Source organism: Pezoporus wallicus, unplaced genomic scaffold (assembly GCF_028554395.1).
Source record: "Pezoporus wallicus isolate ANWC-B61680 ecotype Strahan unplaced genomic scaffold, APGP_CSIRO_Pwel_v1 contig_8791, whole genome shotgun sequence".
NCBI classification, from domain to species: Eukaryota; Metazoa; Chordata; class Aves; order Psittaciformes; family Psittacidae; genus Pezoporus; species Pezoporus wallicus.
The window spans coordinates 266,830-281,454 of NW_026635603.1; the positions used below are offsets into that span (position 1 = coordinate 266,830).

Below are 14,625 nucleotides of genomic sequence, written 5' to 3' on the forward strand. Positions count from 1 at the left end.
AATACAAAATGAGAATAATTTGATTTTAAATATGAAAGAATTATTTTAAATGTGTTCAAGGGAAACTTAATCCATATCCATATGTATGTGTTTGCAGGAAATAAATCACGCTTTTCACAACCTAGTGGTAGTTGTTAACTCGTAGGAATTGCTGCATTCCAGCTGTATGTTTTCTAACAGAAGCAGAACTATCTTATACTTGCGACTTCAAAATGTAGGTCATTGTGTTGGTAAATGTAGGTCAGAGCAAAGAGGAAGAAGACAGAATGCAAACTCCTCCACATGGATCTTTAAGCTTTATCCCTGTTTTGAAGGTAAAGAGGCTTACCTACCTGTTCAAGCACGAGAAGCTTTTCCTTTTACTAAAATTAACACAGGTATTCTGGCTTCTTGGCTTAGCTGGAAGCACTGTGTGTTCGTCCATAGAGTTCGTGCGAGCAATTGAGACCTGTGTTCATGAAAGACCTCCTGACTCCTGCTTCCTTAGCTGCCAGCCACTTTTATCATTGCTGAGATGATACTTCCTTTCCTATGGGAGAAGGAAGCAGGGAGGAGAATCCTGTGCATCCCTGCATCCGCCTGAAGAAGAACATTGTCTTTCCAAAGGTGCTTCACCCTTCTCTCAGCACAGAGCTATCTGACACACCTGCAGTTTCAGCTGGTATCAATGTTGTAATAGTAGCAGGGGAAAGAATGGTGACCCCTCATAAAAGATTTAGTGACACCATTCAGAGTGCCCTTTCAATAATAACTGTAGAAAAGCAAAGAGACATTTGACTGAGGGTACTGAAAAGTCAGATGTTGAAGGATTTTTGCTACAGTTGACAAGTATTTTTAAACCTCGCTCATCCTAAAAGTTTGCTATGAAAGGGTTGAGGTTTTTTTGTGTTTGTGGGCGTGGAGGTTTTTTGTGAAGCGAGATCTAAGTATTATAAATGGTATTAAATTAGCCGTGTCTTCACTAAATACGAAAAATAGCACTTTTATTGCTTGAGTATACACCAGTCACTGCAAACTGAAACATTCTTTATGTTATACACTAAAATATTTAAACAGTTATTATATTTATTGCAAAATCTGTCATTTTAGCATATTTCAATGCTCAAAAGCACTGAAATGCTCAAAAGGGAGATGGAAAATCCTGTACAATTCTTAATGTATGTTTCACTGAAGAATGGGTAGTCTTGTGTGAATGTTTTATTTTAACCCTTCGCAAGTCGAAGCAAGTGGCACGTTCACAACCACCTAATCAGCCTAAACTGTCATAAATAAGACAAATAGCAATATCGATTTAGTGGTTTTGTCATGTATACTCTATTCTTTTATTGTTACGCAGATGTTATATGCAAAGTTTTGGCCAAATCCTGTCAAGGCTTTTGCTTTATCTGTGTGCAGACAACACATTCATAAATGTTCAGTATTTATCACTGTGAGTAAGGGTAGTTTAGAATGCTTACTGGATGGAAAGGAAGAATTGCACATTCAGTAGTTACAGTCAGGCTCTAAGTGATTTAAAAGGAAGATAGTTTTTCTCTCAAACTTCTGCTTTTGTGAAGTATATTGAGGTGTTTTTAAAGTCTTGAGAATAAAAAGACGTAAAAAAGGATGCACATACCTAGCAAGCTGCATGGGATTCAGTTTACCTGTCTAGAAATATCTAAAGGATGCTCTCACTTGTTTTTAAGTTTATGAAAACTGTCTGTAGTTCATAATACTAAGTTTCTGTCATGTTAATTCATAAGGCTGTCTGCTGTGGGGGGAGGCTCCCCCTGCTTTTTACCTGTGGATAGACATGTAAGCATGTTATTTCATTGCTAGGCAACAACAGATGGAAAGCAAATACGACCATAATTTGGCTGCATTTGCCTTTCATTTATCCTCCCTTAACTTTGGAAACCTAACTCAAGTGCCTGAATGCAAGCCCATTTTCCCCAGGCTCCCTCCAGCAATGGAGACTGGTGCCTGCAGGAGATGCGCAGGCCATGCAGGATCTGTGATGCCCTCTCCGTGGGCCACAGCACTTCACTTAGATGTTCAAGTGGGAAAGTGGTCTGATGAAACAGTGAATTTCATGAGTGGATGGTGTTGAAAGGGTAAATGTGCATGGAGGCCTCGAAGTCAATGACCAGTGCCTCCAAGTACTTGCCGTGCTAACAATGGCCAGTGTAAGTTTTATGATGGAAACTTACAAAGTTGTGAATGATACAGATTATTCATGGGGGAAAAAAAAACCAACAACAAAAACCAGTATTGCTGCTGTTTATTTCCATGTGAGAGCTCGAGGGCCTCAAATGAAAATGACAGGGAGGCAAGTACAAAACAAGAGAGAGGAGGTGTTTATACAGCTCTGTAGAAGTGTGGTGCTTCCTGCCATAGGATGGTGCAGCTATGGAAAGTTTGCCACAGTCCACAGAACAACTAGAAAAATCCTTTGGCAACTATTAAAAAGAACTTTAAACTTGTGTCTCCTCTCCCCCACAGGAACTTCTTGAGCCACAACTAGAAATTATACTGCATTATTATTGCCCTGGTCCTGTATTTGGCCTTAGCATGTGTGGCTGGTCAGTTGTCCCTTACAGTCGGACTGATTCCTAACAAAACCAAAGAGAAAAAAAGCTAATGAAAAACTGGAAAGAAATGAAATGACTGGAGAGGACAGCTAATGAAAAAGTAGGGGCTCCTGTCCACTGTTAGAAACAGGCTACAAGGCAGGGTGGCAACATCACTGGTGTTCATGTGAATGCCCCAAATATCAGAAGTTTTGTGGAAGGAAATTTTATGTAACTTTTAAAGTCTTGACATTGATATGTATAGATATATTGTGTATGTTTATGTGTGTGTATCTATAAAGTAGATTTCTGATTAGTCTAATTCTGATTAGACTTATTCCGATTAGTCAGGATGAGATCTATGAAATATTCAGATCCCATGCTTAAATCAGAAATGTTCCATTAAAAGTCTTATTTGTTTTTTATTCTATGGTGTTATGACAGGTTTAGAAAACGAAACAGTTGGTAGAGGTCTGCAAATGGTAATATGTATTCAAATATTACTTTAGACAATAAGAAAGTGTTCTAAGAAGGGGAATATCTTTGTTTTATAGGTCTCTGGCCGTCTGAGGAAGTGCTGGCTTACTACTGCCTAAAGCATAATGAAACATTCAGGTACAGAGTTCAACATAAAAAGATATTTTCCAATCTGTTAGTTTTATTGTATCTGCATGGTAAAGATTGCTATGATTTAAGTCTTCACATTAAATTTAAAATGTTCAAGGTGAAAGCATGTTGCTCTTAACAAAGAATTCTGAGCTGCCTTTGGGTACTAATATTGCACAGCAAGCTTTCTGTTATATGTCAAAGACTTTTGATTTCCACTCAAGGCGTTTTATTTCACTTTGATTTTTGGGAAACAAAAGTGAAGCTCCAATCGATCAGTACTGATTGTGAAGGTCAGGAAAAATACGACATTCTTTAAGCTAACATCTGTTGGGAAAGCAAGCAAAATATTACCGGATAAAATACATAATAATCACTGCTTATAGCAATGGAGGAATTTACACCTGTATCTAAGTGTTGTGAAACAATTTTGACACATGCTGCACTTTTATTTGCTATTCTTTTTTCACATTTTCTAAACTTGTAGAAGGCAGTTATCAAGGCTCCAGTAGAAACACCTAAAAAGAAAATCCACCCTGTATCCTCTCTCTTTCCCCTTGAGTATACAGAGCTTTGCACTTGGAAATCCTTGAAGTTTCATTGTCCAGAGGATGAATGGGGTGCAAGAAAAGCCATTATAACAATGCATTTGGAGGCATAAATTGTGTTCTGAGTGAGGGTGCAAGGCTAATACCAAGTAAACCAGCTTGGAGTATACAAAATCCCTCAGTCTGCGTACATACGGTGTTGATAAAATAATGAAGACCAAGCTCTAAGTCCTTGCCTCTTGTACCAAAGCTGAAAGCTGTGAGCTGGTTCCTGCAGCTTGCTCAGAGTCCTGTCTGAAATCAAAGACCTGGCACCAAAGCGTGCCCTGGTTCATTTCTGCTCCATCCACCACCTGAACAAAGCCCACCCCATTAGAAGAGGCAGCTAACACACCAAATCTGGTAACTGCCGCTCCTCCCTCTGCGTTTGGTGGATGTGTGACATTTGCTGTCGTAGTGGTGTCCCTGTAACGCTTTGCAGTCCAGCCCCATGCTTTGGCTCATGCTCTGTCCTTGTTTTTAGAGGCTCTTCACAGGAAACCTCCCAGTGCTGCTCACTCAAAGGGTAGTTTCCTAGTTTGGTTATGCAAGCCTAGACACTCGGAGCCAGCTATCACTCGAACTCCCATGGAAGAAATGGGCAGTTGATTTCTCAGGATTATGCCCTCTCAACAGTTCGCTCAGATGAGATTTTAATTTTCATTGATAAATGTCACTAAATATTGCCTGAGAGAAGGATAGAATTTTAAAAACTTGCTATGTTTTCAGTGCTGATTGCACTTAAATGAATTATACACATAAATGTATATATGTACATATATAAGTATATTGTGAACATACAAGTTTGGTTCAAAATGCAACAAACCCCCCGCACTAGATACTTTCTGTGTTTGTTTCAATAAGTGTGACCCTTATAAAGGATTAAGGGGCTTGCAAATCTTACATAAGTAACCATATGCATATATTTTTAATATATGCGATGTGTTAGGTTTAGATAAATAAAAACTTGTGTGGGGAAAACGCTATGATCATTCTATTTAAAGCACAAACTGCACATTTCCCGCATCTGTTTTATATTCTCATTGGGTTTATGTGCAGAGTGTTCCTCTGAACTATGCCTTTTGTCCCATTTCCATTAAATAGGACAACTAGACTTTTTTCGGATGAAATTTGTGGCATCTAAGAAAAATAAATCTATTACAGGCAGACAGGCAGCAAGCATTAATATACAGTCATACAGCCTAGTCCACTGGCCTCAGTGAACAAAATACCAGCATCTGTATACTGCTACTGATATGGCTTCCTAGATGCTCTTCCTAAATATCAGTGTCGAGTGAGTAGGGAGGTAAGACTTTCACATAAAAAAATTGATTTTCAAAATGTTGGTATTATAGGGGACAAGAAAAGGTGTACCCAAAAAATAAAAATAAAAATAATAATAATTTAAAAAGTCTGGTTAGCTGAAATTCCATTTAAATTCCATTTTCTGACTGTCAGAAATGTCTCCATGGGGAGGTTTCTGCCAGCTGTAACAGTTGCCGCAGATTTAGCTATAAAGCAGCATGTTCCTAAACTGAGGCTGTGCCTTGCCCCAGATGCCACTTCACACAGTTTCAGCGCGGGGTCAGCATCCCTCCCTCCTCCTCCCCTGGGGCAGGCCATGGCTCTGGAGGACATTCTTTGTGGCTCCCCCTGCAAGCTCCCATCCGGCACGCTCTCTGCGCCAAATTATATTTCAGATGCACGGCTTAATAACAGCACAGTATGGTCTAAGTTAAAAGCAGCCTTTCAGACCATGTATTCAACCCTCTGCTCGGGCTCAGTTTAGGCTCTTGACACTAACTTCGTTTAGTTTTCTGTGGCTTAACTGTTTGCTGTTCCCATCGTTGTTCATAACAGCATTCTTTGTAGGTCACTTGCAGTTTTAAGTGCTAATTGAAGGATCGGATTTCTTAATGTGTAATTGTTTTGTGGTATATGGCTTGTTTTAAAACTTTTCTCTTTTTAATATAGAAAGGCTTTTAGGCATAACTATATGGAGAGATATATAAATAATATTAATTTCCCCATTTACTTCTCTAACTGTTTTTGCAAGAATGAATGTGGATTAACATTGTTATCCTTTCCTAACAATTATCTTTCGCTACTCTAGCTAGTTTAGTTCTAAAAGACAGAGCCATTGACAAGGGAAAAAAGGGAACCTTCTCAGATTTTTCAGCTCAGCGGTGGTAATGTTGCACTGAACACTAATGAGGGAACCCCCACTGATTTGCCTGCTTTGTGACTTTTCTATTTCATAATTATTTTTAAAACGCAAAACGACATGAGGTAGCCTAGTCATGTCTCTACAACTTCCTGGTAGCTCAGTTCTTACTGCAGATGGCAATTTGTTCTTGTAACATATATGTCTCTCTGACCATTTTCATCTAATTTGTATGGGTTCTACCATTTCCTTTCTCTCTTTCAGGGACCTTGCTGTGTGTGAGCTAGGGGGTGGCATGACATGCTTGGCTGGGCTCATGGTAGGTCTTTTCTCAATTCCAATCCCATTCAGAGGAAGAAACAAAAGGAAAAATGTTCCAGTGCCTCCAACTGCTGGGTCAGAGAACTGTCAACAGCCTCAGCTGCGGTCAAGCTGCAGAGTCTTGAGAGACCTTCTAGATTGACTTGCTTTCGTATCATATTGATTTTATGGTTGCCTCGATGAGCAGAAACATTTTACCTCCGTGTAGTCAATATCTTTTGTTGTGACATTCCAGGCCACGTACGGTCTGTCTTTCATTGCCATAGCCGAAGCATGGTTTTTTTTTTTCAGATTATAGTCCCATTTGCTAAGATACAGGAATAGCCTGGCGAATCACAGTTGGAGCACCATGATATAGCTGCTAATGTTTTGCCTGCATTATTACACCAACAAACATGATCCAGAGCTCTCGGTAATTAGATTCTTTTGAATTAGATTGGCCATTCAGGAGAGTCGTTCACCATTCTCTGGGTTCTGAGTCATGTATTCAGGAGATATTATGTAGCAGTGCAGTGCATTAGACAAGTTTTTATGTCTCTACAAATAAAAGCATATTGTTACACTGATTGGCATTTGACAAACCTGTCGCTCTTATACAATGTGTCGAGGTTACAGCCCAATGTGCGAGCATGTCAAAGCTCACAAAAAAATTACCCTTACAAAGCCATCTGCCTGCAATGCAAAGTTATATGAAGGGCATCAGGCAGTCAGACAGAAGCAAGCTGAAAGGCAGAGTGACAGCCTTGTATGATGGCTCTACTAGATAAACAGAAGCCCGCAAATGAAAGCCTCTCAGAATACCATCATCGGCTGTCACAATGCAATTACGGAACAGAATGATAGCAAGATAGAGGCTCCCGCAAATGGAATGATAAAAGTATTGACTGATTTGATTGAATGATTAAAATAATGCAGACATAAAATGAAAAAAGATTGAAGATTGTTACAGAGAAATAGGTGAGGAAGCATGATACTGAAGGCTTGTCACTCCTGTCTTCACTTCCACACAGACAAGCATATTTGCTCATTGTTTGCTGTGCTCTTTTTTTCAGGTTGCTATTTCTGCAGATGTCAAAGAAGTTCTGTTAACTGATGGAAATGAAAAGGCCATCAAAAGTATCCTTATTCAGATAGAAAACTGGTTTGTTGTGCTCGTTCCTTTTTACTGGCTGAGTAACAATCAATATAAAGACAGACAGCATGGGGTATATTAAGAAAAAGTCCTCAAATAAGTAATTAAAAAATAGATGAGGAATATGTCGAACAGAACTACAGCTTCCCCCACAATAAATGCCACATTTTCTTCTTTAATTAAAAATGTACATGTTGGTATAGAGCATGTACAGTAGTAAATATTTGTCTTGTGGTTGAGTGCTGAAAGATTCCTAGTGTGTATGCTTCACGTTAGAGGAGGTATAGCAATGAATCAAGCCATTAGCTCCCCTTCATATATCCATTTTGCAGAATTGGATTTATTTTCTGGTTGTTTTTTTTTTACTTTCAGATACTAGCCTCTTAAAGCCACTATTTGTATATTGTCATAGCTTATCCAGCGTATATTGAAATGCATGGCTTCATTATTGCGGTGAAGTTATAACTGCCCACAAATTACCCATTTAGTGTGCTTAATCAGTTATCAATTTATCATTGTTTCTCTTGATGTAAGATTGTAAAACTGCTCTGTCCCTTGTAGAAAGTATTTTATTAGATTTCCTACATTAGAATAAATTGCTATTATGCCCTTCTAATATGAACACGTAGTTCAGAAAATTGAACTAGACTTTGGCTAAACGAGAGAATGAGTGAGGATAATTTGTGGCTACATTAAATATCAGCACAGAACAAGAACAGATATATACAGGGAATGCTAATAGCCCTTAGAAATTGAGAGGGGGAAAAAAGGAAGATATCTGTTTGCTTTTGTTCCTTGGTAATCTTTCCATTTGTTTTTTAAGGGACACTAGTTTTTCAGGTTTTGGCCACTGCATCATCAGAATTATTTAGATTTGAGTTTTGTCTGTATTTGAGAGCTAATGAGTACTTAGTGGAAAAAAATAAGTTAAATTGCACTTGCTGACTTAAAATAGGAGGCATTGAAGTGTGGTAACGTTAGGTACTGCCTTTAAGAAGCCGTTCTCTGGGGTAACTGAGGTAACTATAATTACTTACAACACTGTAACAATTTAATGGAAAAATGCCCAAGTCTAGACCATATCTTTTAAAACTTGAAGGAAGCTTTTATAGATGTCTTTTTCTTGAAAATGCAAGCTCTCACTTGTGGTCCAGGGGTTCTAATTTTGTTAAATTCTAGTTTGTTGTACTCCTGTCTGGAGGAGGAACTATTCATTATTCTGTGTGTTTTATCAGCATCACCCCTTCCAGCCTTTCTTCCGTGTCACTGTGAAGTTGAAAAATGTAGGAGAAAAAAGCGTTTCAAAACTAGCCTAGCAAAACAAACCCATGTTTTATAGAAGGACAGGTATTGAACAAAAGGTCATTTCACCCACAGAAAGCTTCAGGTGAGCTCAGTAATCATCAAGTCGGCACATATCTTGCATAGCAGATTCCATAAACATACCTGAACTTTTTTGAAATTTAGAAGCCTTCTGCAGCCAGGAAAATTAGGGAGTGCTAAAAGTATTCACTCAGTCTTTGGAATGAAACAAATTAAAGTCCTTTCGTTCCTGAAAAAGATACTGTTAATGTCCTCTAATTAACACACCTTAGTTTTTCACAGTGTGTTTTAGCAATATCTTTCATTTCCAAAAGTCTCACAAGAACTCTTCATCTGTATTCACCCAGTGAATCCCTTTCAGAGGAACGATTGGTGGAAGGCTCTAACAGGAATTTATTATTTCTTTTTTAACATTTGGTGCTCTGAAAGCTCAGCATTCAAAGTGCTTTTATTGTGTTGGGTTTTACAATGGGCTTAATATTAGCAGGGTGCCAAAGTGCAGCGGACTAAGAAGTTTACAGTGTAGGTGCAGTGTATTCTTAAAAGTGCACGTAATAAAATTTATCTTGCATTTGATGTGTTTTATGAACCTCAGTAGTGATTTTATGATGTCTTATGGTAATTTTCTTTTACATTCTTTTCTATAGTAACTGGCTATAACAGAAGTTCAGGCTAAATTTAGATCTGTTCCAGCCATGCCATACTCACTGAAAACAGTAAAAATTTCTAGTGTAATTGGAAATAATATTTGCCCCCAAATGTCACAGACCAAAATGATGTATTTCTGCTAATTTTTATTATTTCTGATAGTATTTTTTAATTGCTTAGCGTACCAAATTAAATTAACGTGGGCTAAAACACTGTTTTCCTTTCTAGATTTTGCTCTTCAGGAATGGTTAATGCCTAGTATTATGCTTTTTATGTAGGTATTATAGATTAAAATAATCTTGTTTAAAAATTACTGTTTACATCTTGCCTTTAAATTTCTTAGGAAGCTTAAATTACATGCCAGTCATACTATAATACCCAAAAATTACTTTCCAAAAAGTAAAAGTGGTTGTCAACAAAAAGAAAAAAAAATCACTGTCAGAAGCCAGGAAATCACCAAGCAAGCCTGCTAATTATTCTTAATGGGCAAGATGAGCACATTAAGAAACAAATGAATACATCAGTGAAATGTAATTGAAAATCGACCTGGCAATAGTGCATTGCATCTGAGAATCTGCCTTTGTATTATCATCATCATCATAATTATTGTTGTTTTTGTTGTTGTTATCGCTATTCAGTGAGCATAACTAACAGCTTTGCTTTGTGAAGTCTCAGGCTTTTGAGGGTTTGATTTTTCTTTTAATTTTTGACATTCTTCATGTTATTCTCCATTTCTTACTGCCACATGAAGCATTCACTATATATGTTTTCAATATCTGCATTAGGATATGTTATTGAAATACTACAAGGTAAAACATTTTATGAATATGTTAATTTCAAATTCACTGTTGTCATTTTAACCATTTCACTGTGAAATATGTAGCTGCATTTTATATTAATCAGTGGTCTTATGCATGAGGTTTATGGAAGTTTTTAAAAGGATATTATTATTTGAGGTACTAATCCATTTAAAAGACTTCACTCGAACTCACTCCTTGTGCTTATCATGGCCAGGTTTTAATTGATTAACAGATCATTTATATTGCAAAATCAATAAAATAAAGAAGATGTTCTTGCCTTTTCAGCTTCATTCAAAACTTCATTGTTGGTTCAGTGTGTTTTATCTCTCAGGATCATTTAGATAAAGTATTAAAAAGAAAAATACAGTGAATATTCAAGTGAATAATAAGGATATGCATAAGCAAAGTTATCAGATTCATTCTTCTTTGTGATTTTGGGTGGTATGCATTCAGATACATTTTTCCAGCTTAGGTAATATCTATGAGATAGTCATGAACAACAAATTCTGTTTCCTCAGGACACTGGAAGCATCTATACATCCAAATCCAAGGATGAGTAAAAGTTGCCTCCTATTTCAGAGAGGCTGTGTACCTTCTCCCTTCGCTCTGTCTCACACTATGCACTAGTGACTTGAACTACTGTCTGAAAGCATCAATAATACAAAACGTTGTTGCAGTGCACTGTAATGACCATTAAGATATAGTGTATGGATCTTTCAGCAGTCCTGGGAAATTCAGGTTAGAAAGGTCGTGTTCAGCCTGAATGTCTGAGCACATGGGCTTATAAATTATTTTAAAAAGCTAGTGTTAACATATTTACAACAATTATTAATAGTTTGTCTCAGTTACATAATTTAAGTGCAGTGTAGCTAATTTATCAGCAATGTTCCTTCTGACTCTCAAAACGAGCAAAGCATGGAATTATTTATGCCTTCCTTTTGCTTCACAGGTATAAGCTATTCATTACAACTTCTCATTGCATATTGTGGAAAAGATTTAAAAGGCACGTCCAAACCGCAGAGATTTGTTTAAACCAGTTTTCTGTCATTCCATCTCTAGTTTTTGGCTTCATGAAATATCAGTTGTCTTTTCTTTTACATTGTTTGGATAGAGGCTTTCCTAAAATAACTTTCCTTAAATAGCCAGCTGTGTTATGAAGGCCAGATATGTGATTTCAGCAAAGTAAATAGAAAGATACAGTGATATTTTAAATGAGCCTGACACTAGTGGTCCATTTTCTTATGAAAACACTTGCAAAGAATTCAACGTATTTTGAGCACCTAGAAACATCATCTAATTAGCATCAGATTTCTTTAAATATTGACATCTTTACCAAAATTGTCCATTTGAGATAACTTTTTATGTTTGAGAACAAATACTTTAAATATGTATGGATCCACACTGGGTGACATTTAGTATTCTCACAGCTTTTAGTTACTTGCTACACCTTTTCCTTCCAATGGCATCTTGCTAACCACTAATGATTATGAAGGTTATCTTTCTAGGCGTAGATGATTTGGCACAGCTTCCCTTGACAGCACTTGCTTTGGCCTGCCTGAATGGCTACCCAAATTTGTTACCTCATCTTCCAAACTAAGAGAAGCTGAGACATGAGGCTGAGGCACTGTTGCAGTACCTTTGGGGAAGAAAAGGCATTTATTGCTTTCCACTGTCTTTTATGGTGGTTCCAAACCATTCTCAAGAAAGCAAATGGACTAAACCTAAAGGTTAAGGTGCTCCCGTTGTGTGTTGGATTTCTTATGTTTATAAGCAACAGTTGCCTTTAAATGTATATAAGGTATGGGAAGTCTTTTTCAATTCCCTCTATAGCTACAGGACAGTGGACATAGGCAACAAGAGCAAGTTGCTGTATAGATATATATGGCTGATGTGCTGGAGTGGCAATGTAAAATTTATGCTTCTGAAAAAAGACTGACTTTGCACAGATTAAAGAAGACTAAACAGATAAAAGACATTATGAAGGTATTAGCAATGGAAAAAAAGTGTTTATTATTACTCTTATTGCTGATCCAATTTTGTAGATAATTCTTAACAAATATGCTGCAGATGTAAATGAGATCATCACAAGAAACCAAAATGCAGGAGTGTTTAAGGCTCAGAAAGTATCAAGCTGGTAAGATTCTACTAAGCTCTTACTGATTCTTGCATGTCGTTGAGCATTTAATGTGAAACGTGTTCAGAAGTGTGAAAATGTGACCTATACCACTGATGCTGACATCATGTATGTACAAAAGGGTAAGTGATGCCAGACTTATTGAAAAAAATGCTTTTTAACATAGCAAATGCAGTATGATTAATCTTGGTGACATAAGCTCTCCATTGTATATTTTTTTTAACGTATGCTGTGTCTCTTCGAGCTGTGGTTAAGTGCATGGTTGAAATTTGGCTGCTTGAGTCAACATAACTCATTGTCCTGAATATGAGGCTCGGGATGAATGTACCTAAATGACTGGCAGGTTTCAATTTAAATACCTCTGAGAATTCAGGGTGGGAACAAATCCCATTTGCCCTTGGGGTGGGTGTTGTTGGAGTATCGATGGGAGGTGTTTTGGTCACCCTGTCTGTGCAGTCAGTATTGTGTTGCCACTGCAAGGACAGATGGGGGGAGTGTGGGAACCAGACACAGTGTGCTGAGACCCTTCTCTCGTTGACTATGGCCTAGGATGCAGGGCACACCCAGAATTTGTGTCCTAGTGCACCAGCTCTGTTGTCTCCAAGTTATCCCCCTAGGCATACTCTGGAGGGTGAGCAGTGTAGAGGTTCAGAGAATTCAGTTTCACATAACTTCTAGAACTCTTCCTGACCCACCCTACAGTAGTTGGTGCCACTGAGGTTAGCTGTTTTAACTGTGTATTTCATTAAGGCACCTCCAGGTACAGTATGGACTGGGAGCAGCTGAAAATTTGAAGTGCGTTCATGCCTTGTAGTATTGAAAGTTGTAAAGGGCTTCATATTCATGGTATAGGGTTAAGAATTAGAATATGCTTTGAGATGGCCACCTAAGAGCCAATAGTTATTTGTGTGTCTGAATCTTCCTTTTATTTTTTTTTGGATGATTCTCATTCCAAAAAGGCTCTCAGTCGTTCTCAAAGTGACGAAAGTAAAGCTGAAAAAGGGCTGAGAAAAGCAAGCTGTTACAGCAGAATAAGCTTATTAACATAGAGGGTTAAACCCATACAATTTTCATGGCTATCATTCACATCATTTATCCCTATGCTTATGCAGCCATTCTGTGTGTAGAAGTTCTTTTAAGTGAGCGTTTAGCGTTAGAAAAATTCTGCCTTCATTAGGGTGTACGTGCATATAACTTAGAGATATATCTCTGCATCCTAATAAGTACCTGCCACGTGGACAAACGTCACACAGGCCCCAGGATTGCTCTTTCAGGTTCCATGCGCCGATCACTTCTTGTGAGCAGTCTCAGGTCTCATCCCCGCTGAGGAGAGGCTGTGTGGTACAACCATCCAAAAGCTTAAATGTTGTAGATTTCCACTTGCCATGTACTTTATATGAAATTTCAGATTTCATCCCTTGTCAAGACTTCAAACCTGTTCTTTTAGATATCAATCAAAATCACATTTTCTGCCCTGTCCTCATTTACATTTATCTAATGCTTAAGGTCATTTGTGATCATTTGAGTGTATTTCAGCATATGGAATCAGTGAATAATAGATTTCAGCCTCACGCTGTGAAGAAAGATTGTGTTTTTACAAGACATGATGTTGTTTACTGGGTGTTAATAATCACTAATTAATAAACATATCTAGCCATCATAAAGTGTTGCGTTTTAAGGAGTAAAAATGTCAAGTGTTTAACTTCTTGAGTGCAATAGCATTGGGGGCCTTATTTGCATAAATAAAATAATTAAATTACAACATAAAGTGAAGTACTATAGGATCATTATAATAAACACATAATTTGATTTTTACTTGTACATTCTTAAGGCTTTTGCAGCTCTGTTGCAACAGTGTAAAGGTTTATAAAATAGATATTCAAATGACTCTCTAATCCTCAATATAATGATCATCTTGTACTTTGTCATACACATTAATAGTTTCTTTCTCCTGTCAAAATTAAGGTTATGCTCTGCTTAGTTACTTGAGAAGTGCTAATGGATGGATCAGTCCTTCAGATTCAGTAATGACATGTGACGAAGGCAATAACAAAGTTATTTGATCATTTCTCAAGGCCTTGAAGAAACTAAGAGCTGATGTAAACTCTGAAAAATACAACCCTGCTTCACTTTTACTACAATGGGAGTTGTATATATAATAATAATGGGGGGGGGAACCCACAAGAAAATGTAGTGCTTTGTAGAGAGGAATGCAACACTGCCATGTGAAGTGACATGAGGTGACTTCTTTTACATTGATGAGAGCTTTCAGGTAAATGAATATAGGGATATATTTAAGTGACTGCAACATTAATCTGGAGAAAGCATGTTCCTCATTTAAACGTATCATTTAAACACTGC

General features: G+C 37.5%; 1 protein-coding gene and 1 long non-coding RNA gene across 4 annotated transcripts in view; one reads left to right on the forward strand and one right to left on the reverse strand.

Annotated features, from left to right (window-relative positions):
* CAMKMT (calmodulin-lysine N-methyltransferase) overlaps positions 1-14,625 on the forward strand; it is a 208,824-nt gene that overhangs the window by 163,630 nt on the left and 30,569 nt on the right. For all 3 annotated transcript variants that reach the window (XM_057396964.1, XM_057396965.1, XM_057396966.1), the window contains exons 4-7: positions 3,104-3,164; positions 6,171-6,225; positions 7,280-7,343; positions 12,198-12,264. In XM_057396964.1, coding sequence (XP_057252947.1) covers positions 3,104-3,164; positions 6,171-6,225; positions 7,280-7,343; positions 12,198-12,264 — 247 coding nt within the window. The remainder of the gene's footprint in view (positions 1-3,103; positions 3,165-6,170; positions 6,226-7,279; positions 7,344-12,197; positions 12,265-14,625) is intronic.
* On the reverse strand, positions 10,686-12,820 carry LOC130592549 (uncharacterized). Its single transcript, XR_008970569.1, has 3 exons — positions 12,708-12,820; positions 11,711-11,766; positions 10,686-10,773 (listed from the first exon to the last, which is right to left on the reverse strand). It is a non-coding gene; the product is annotated as an uncharacterized LOC130592549 (long non-coding RNA).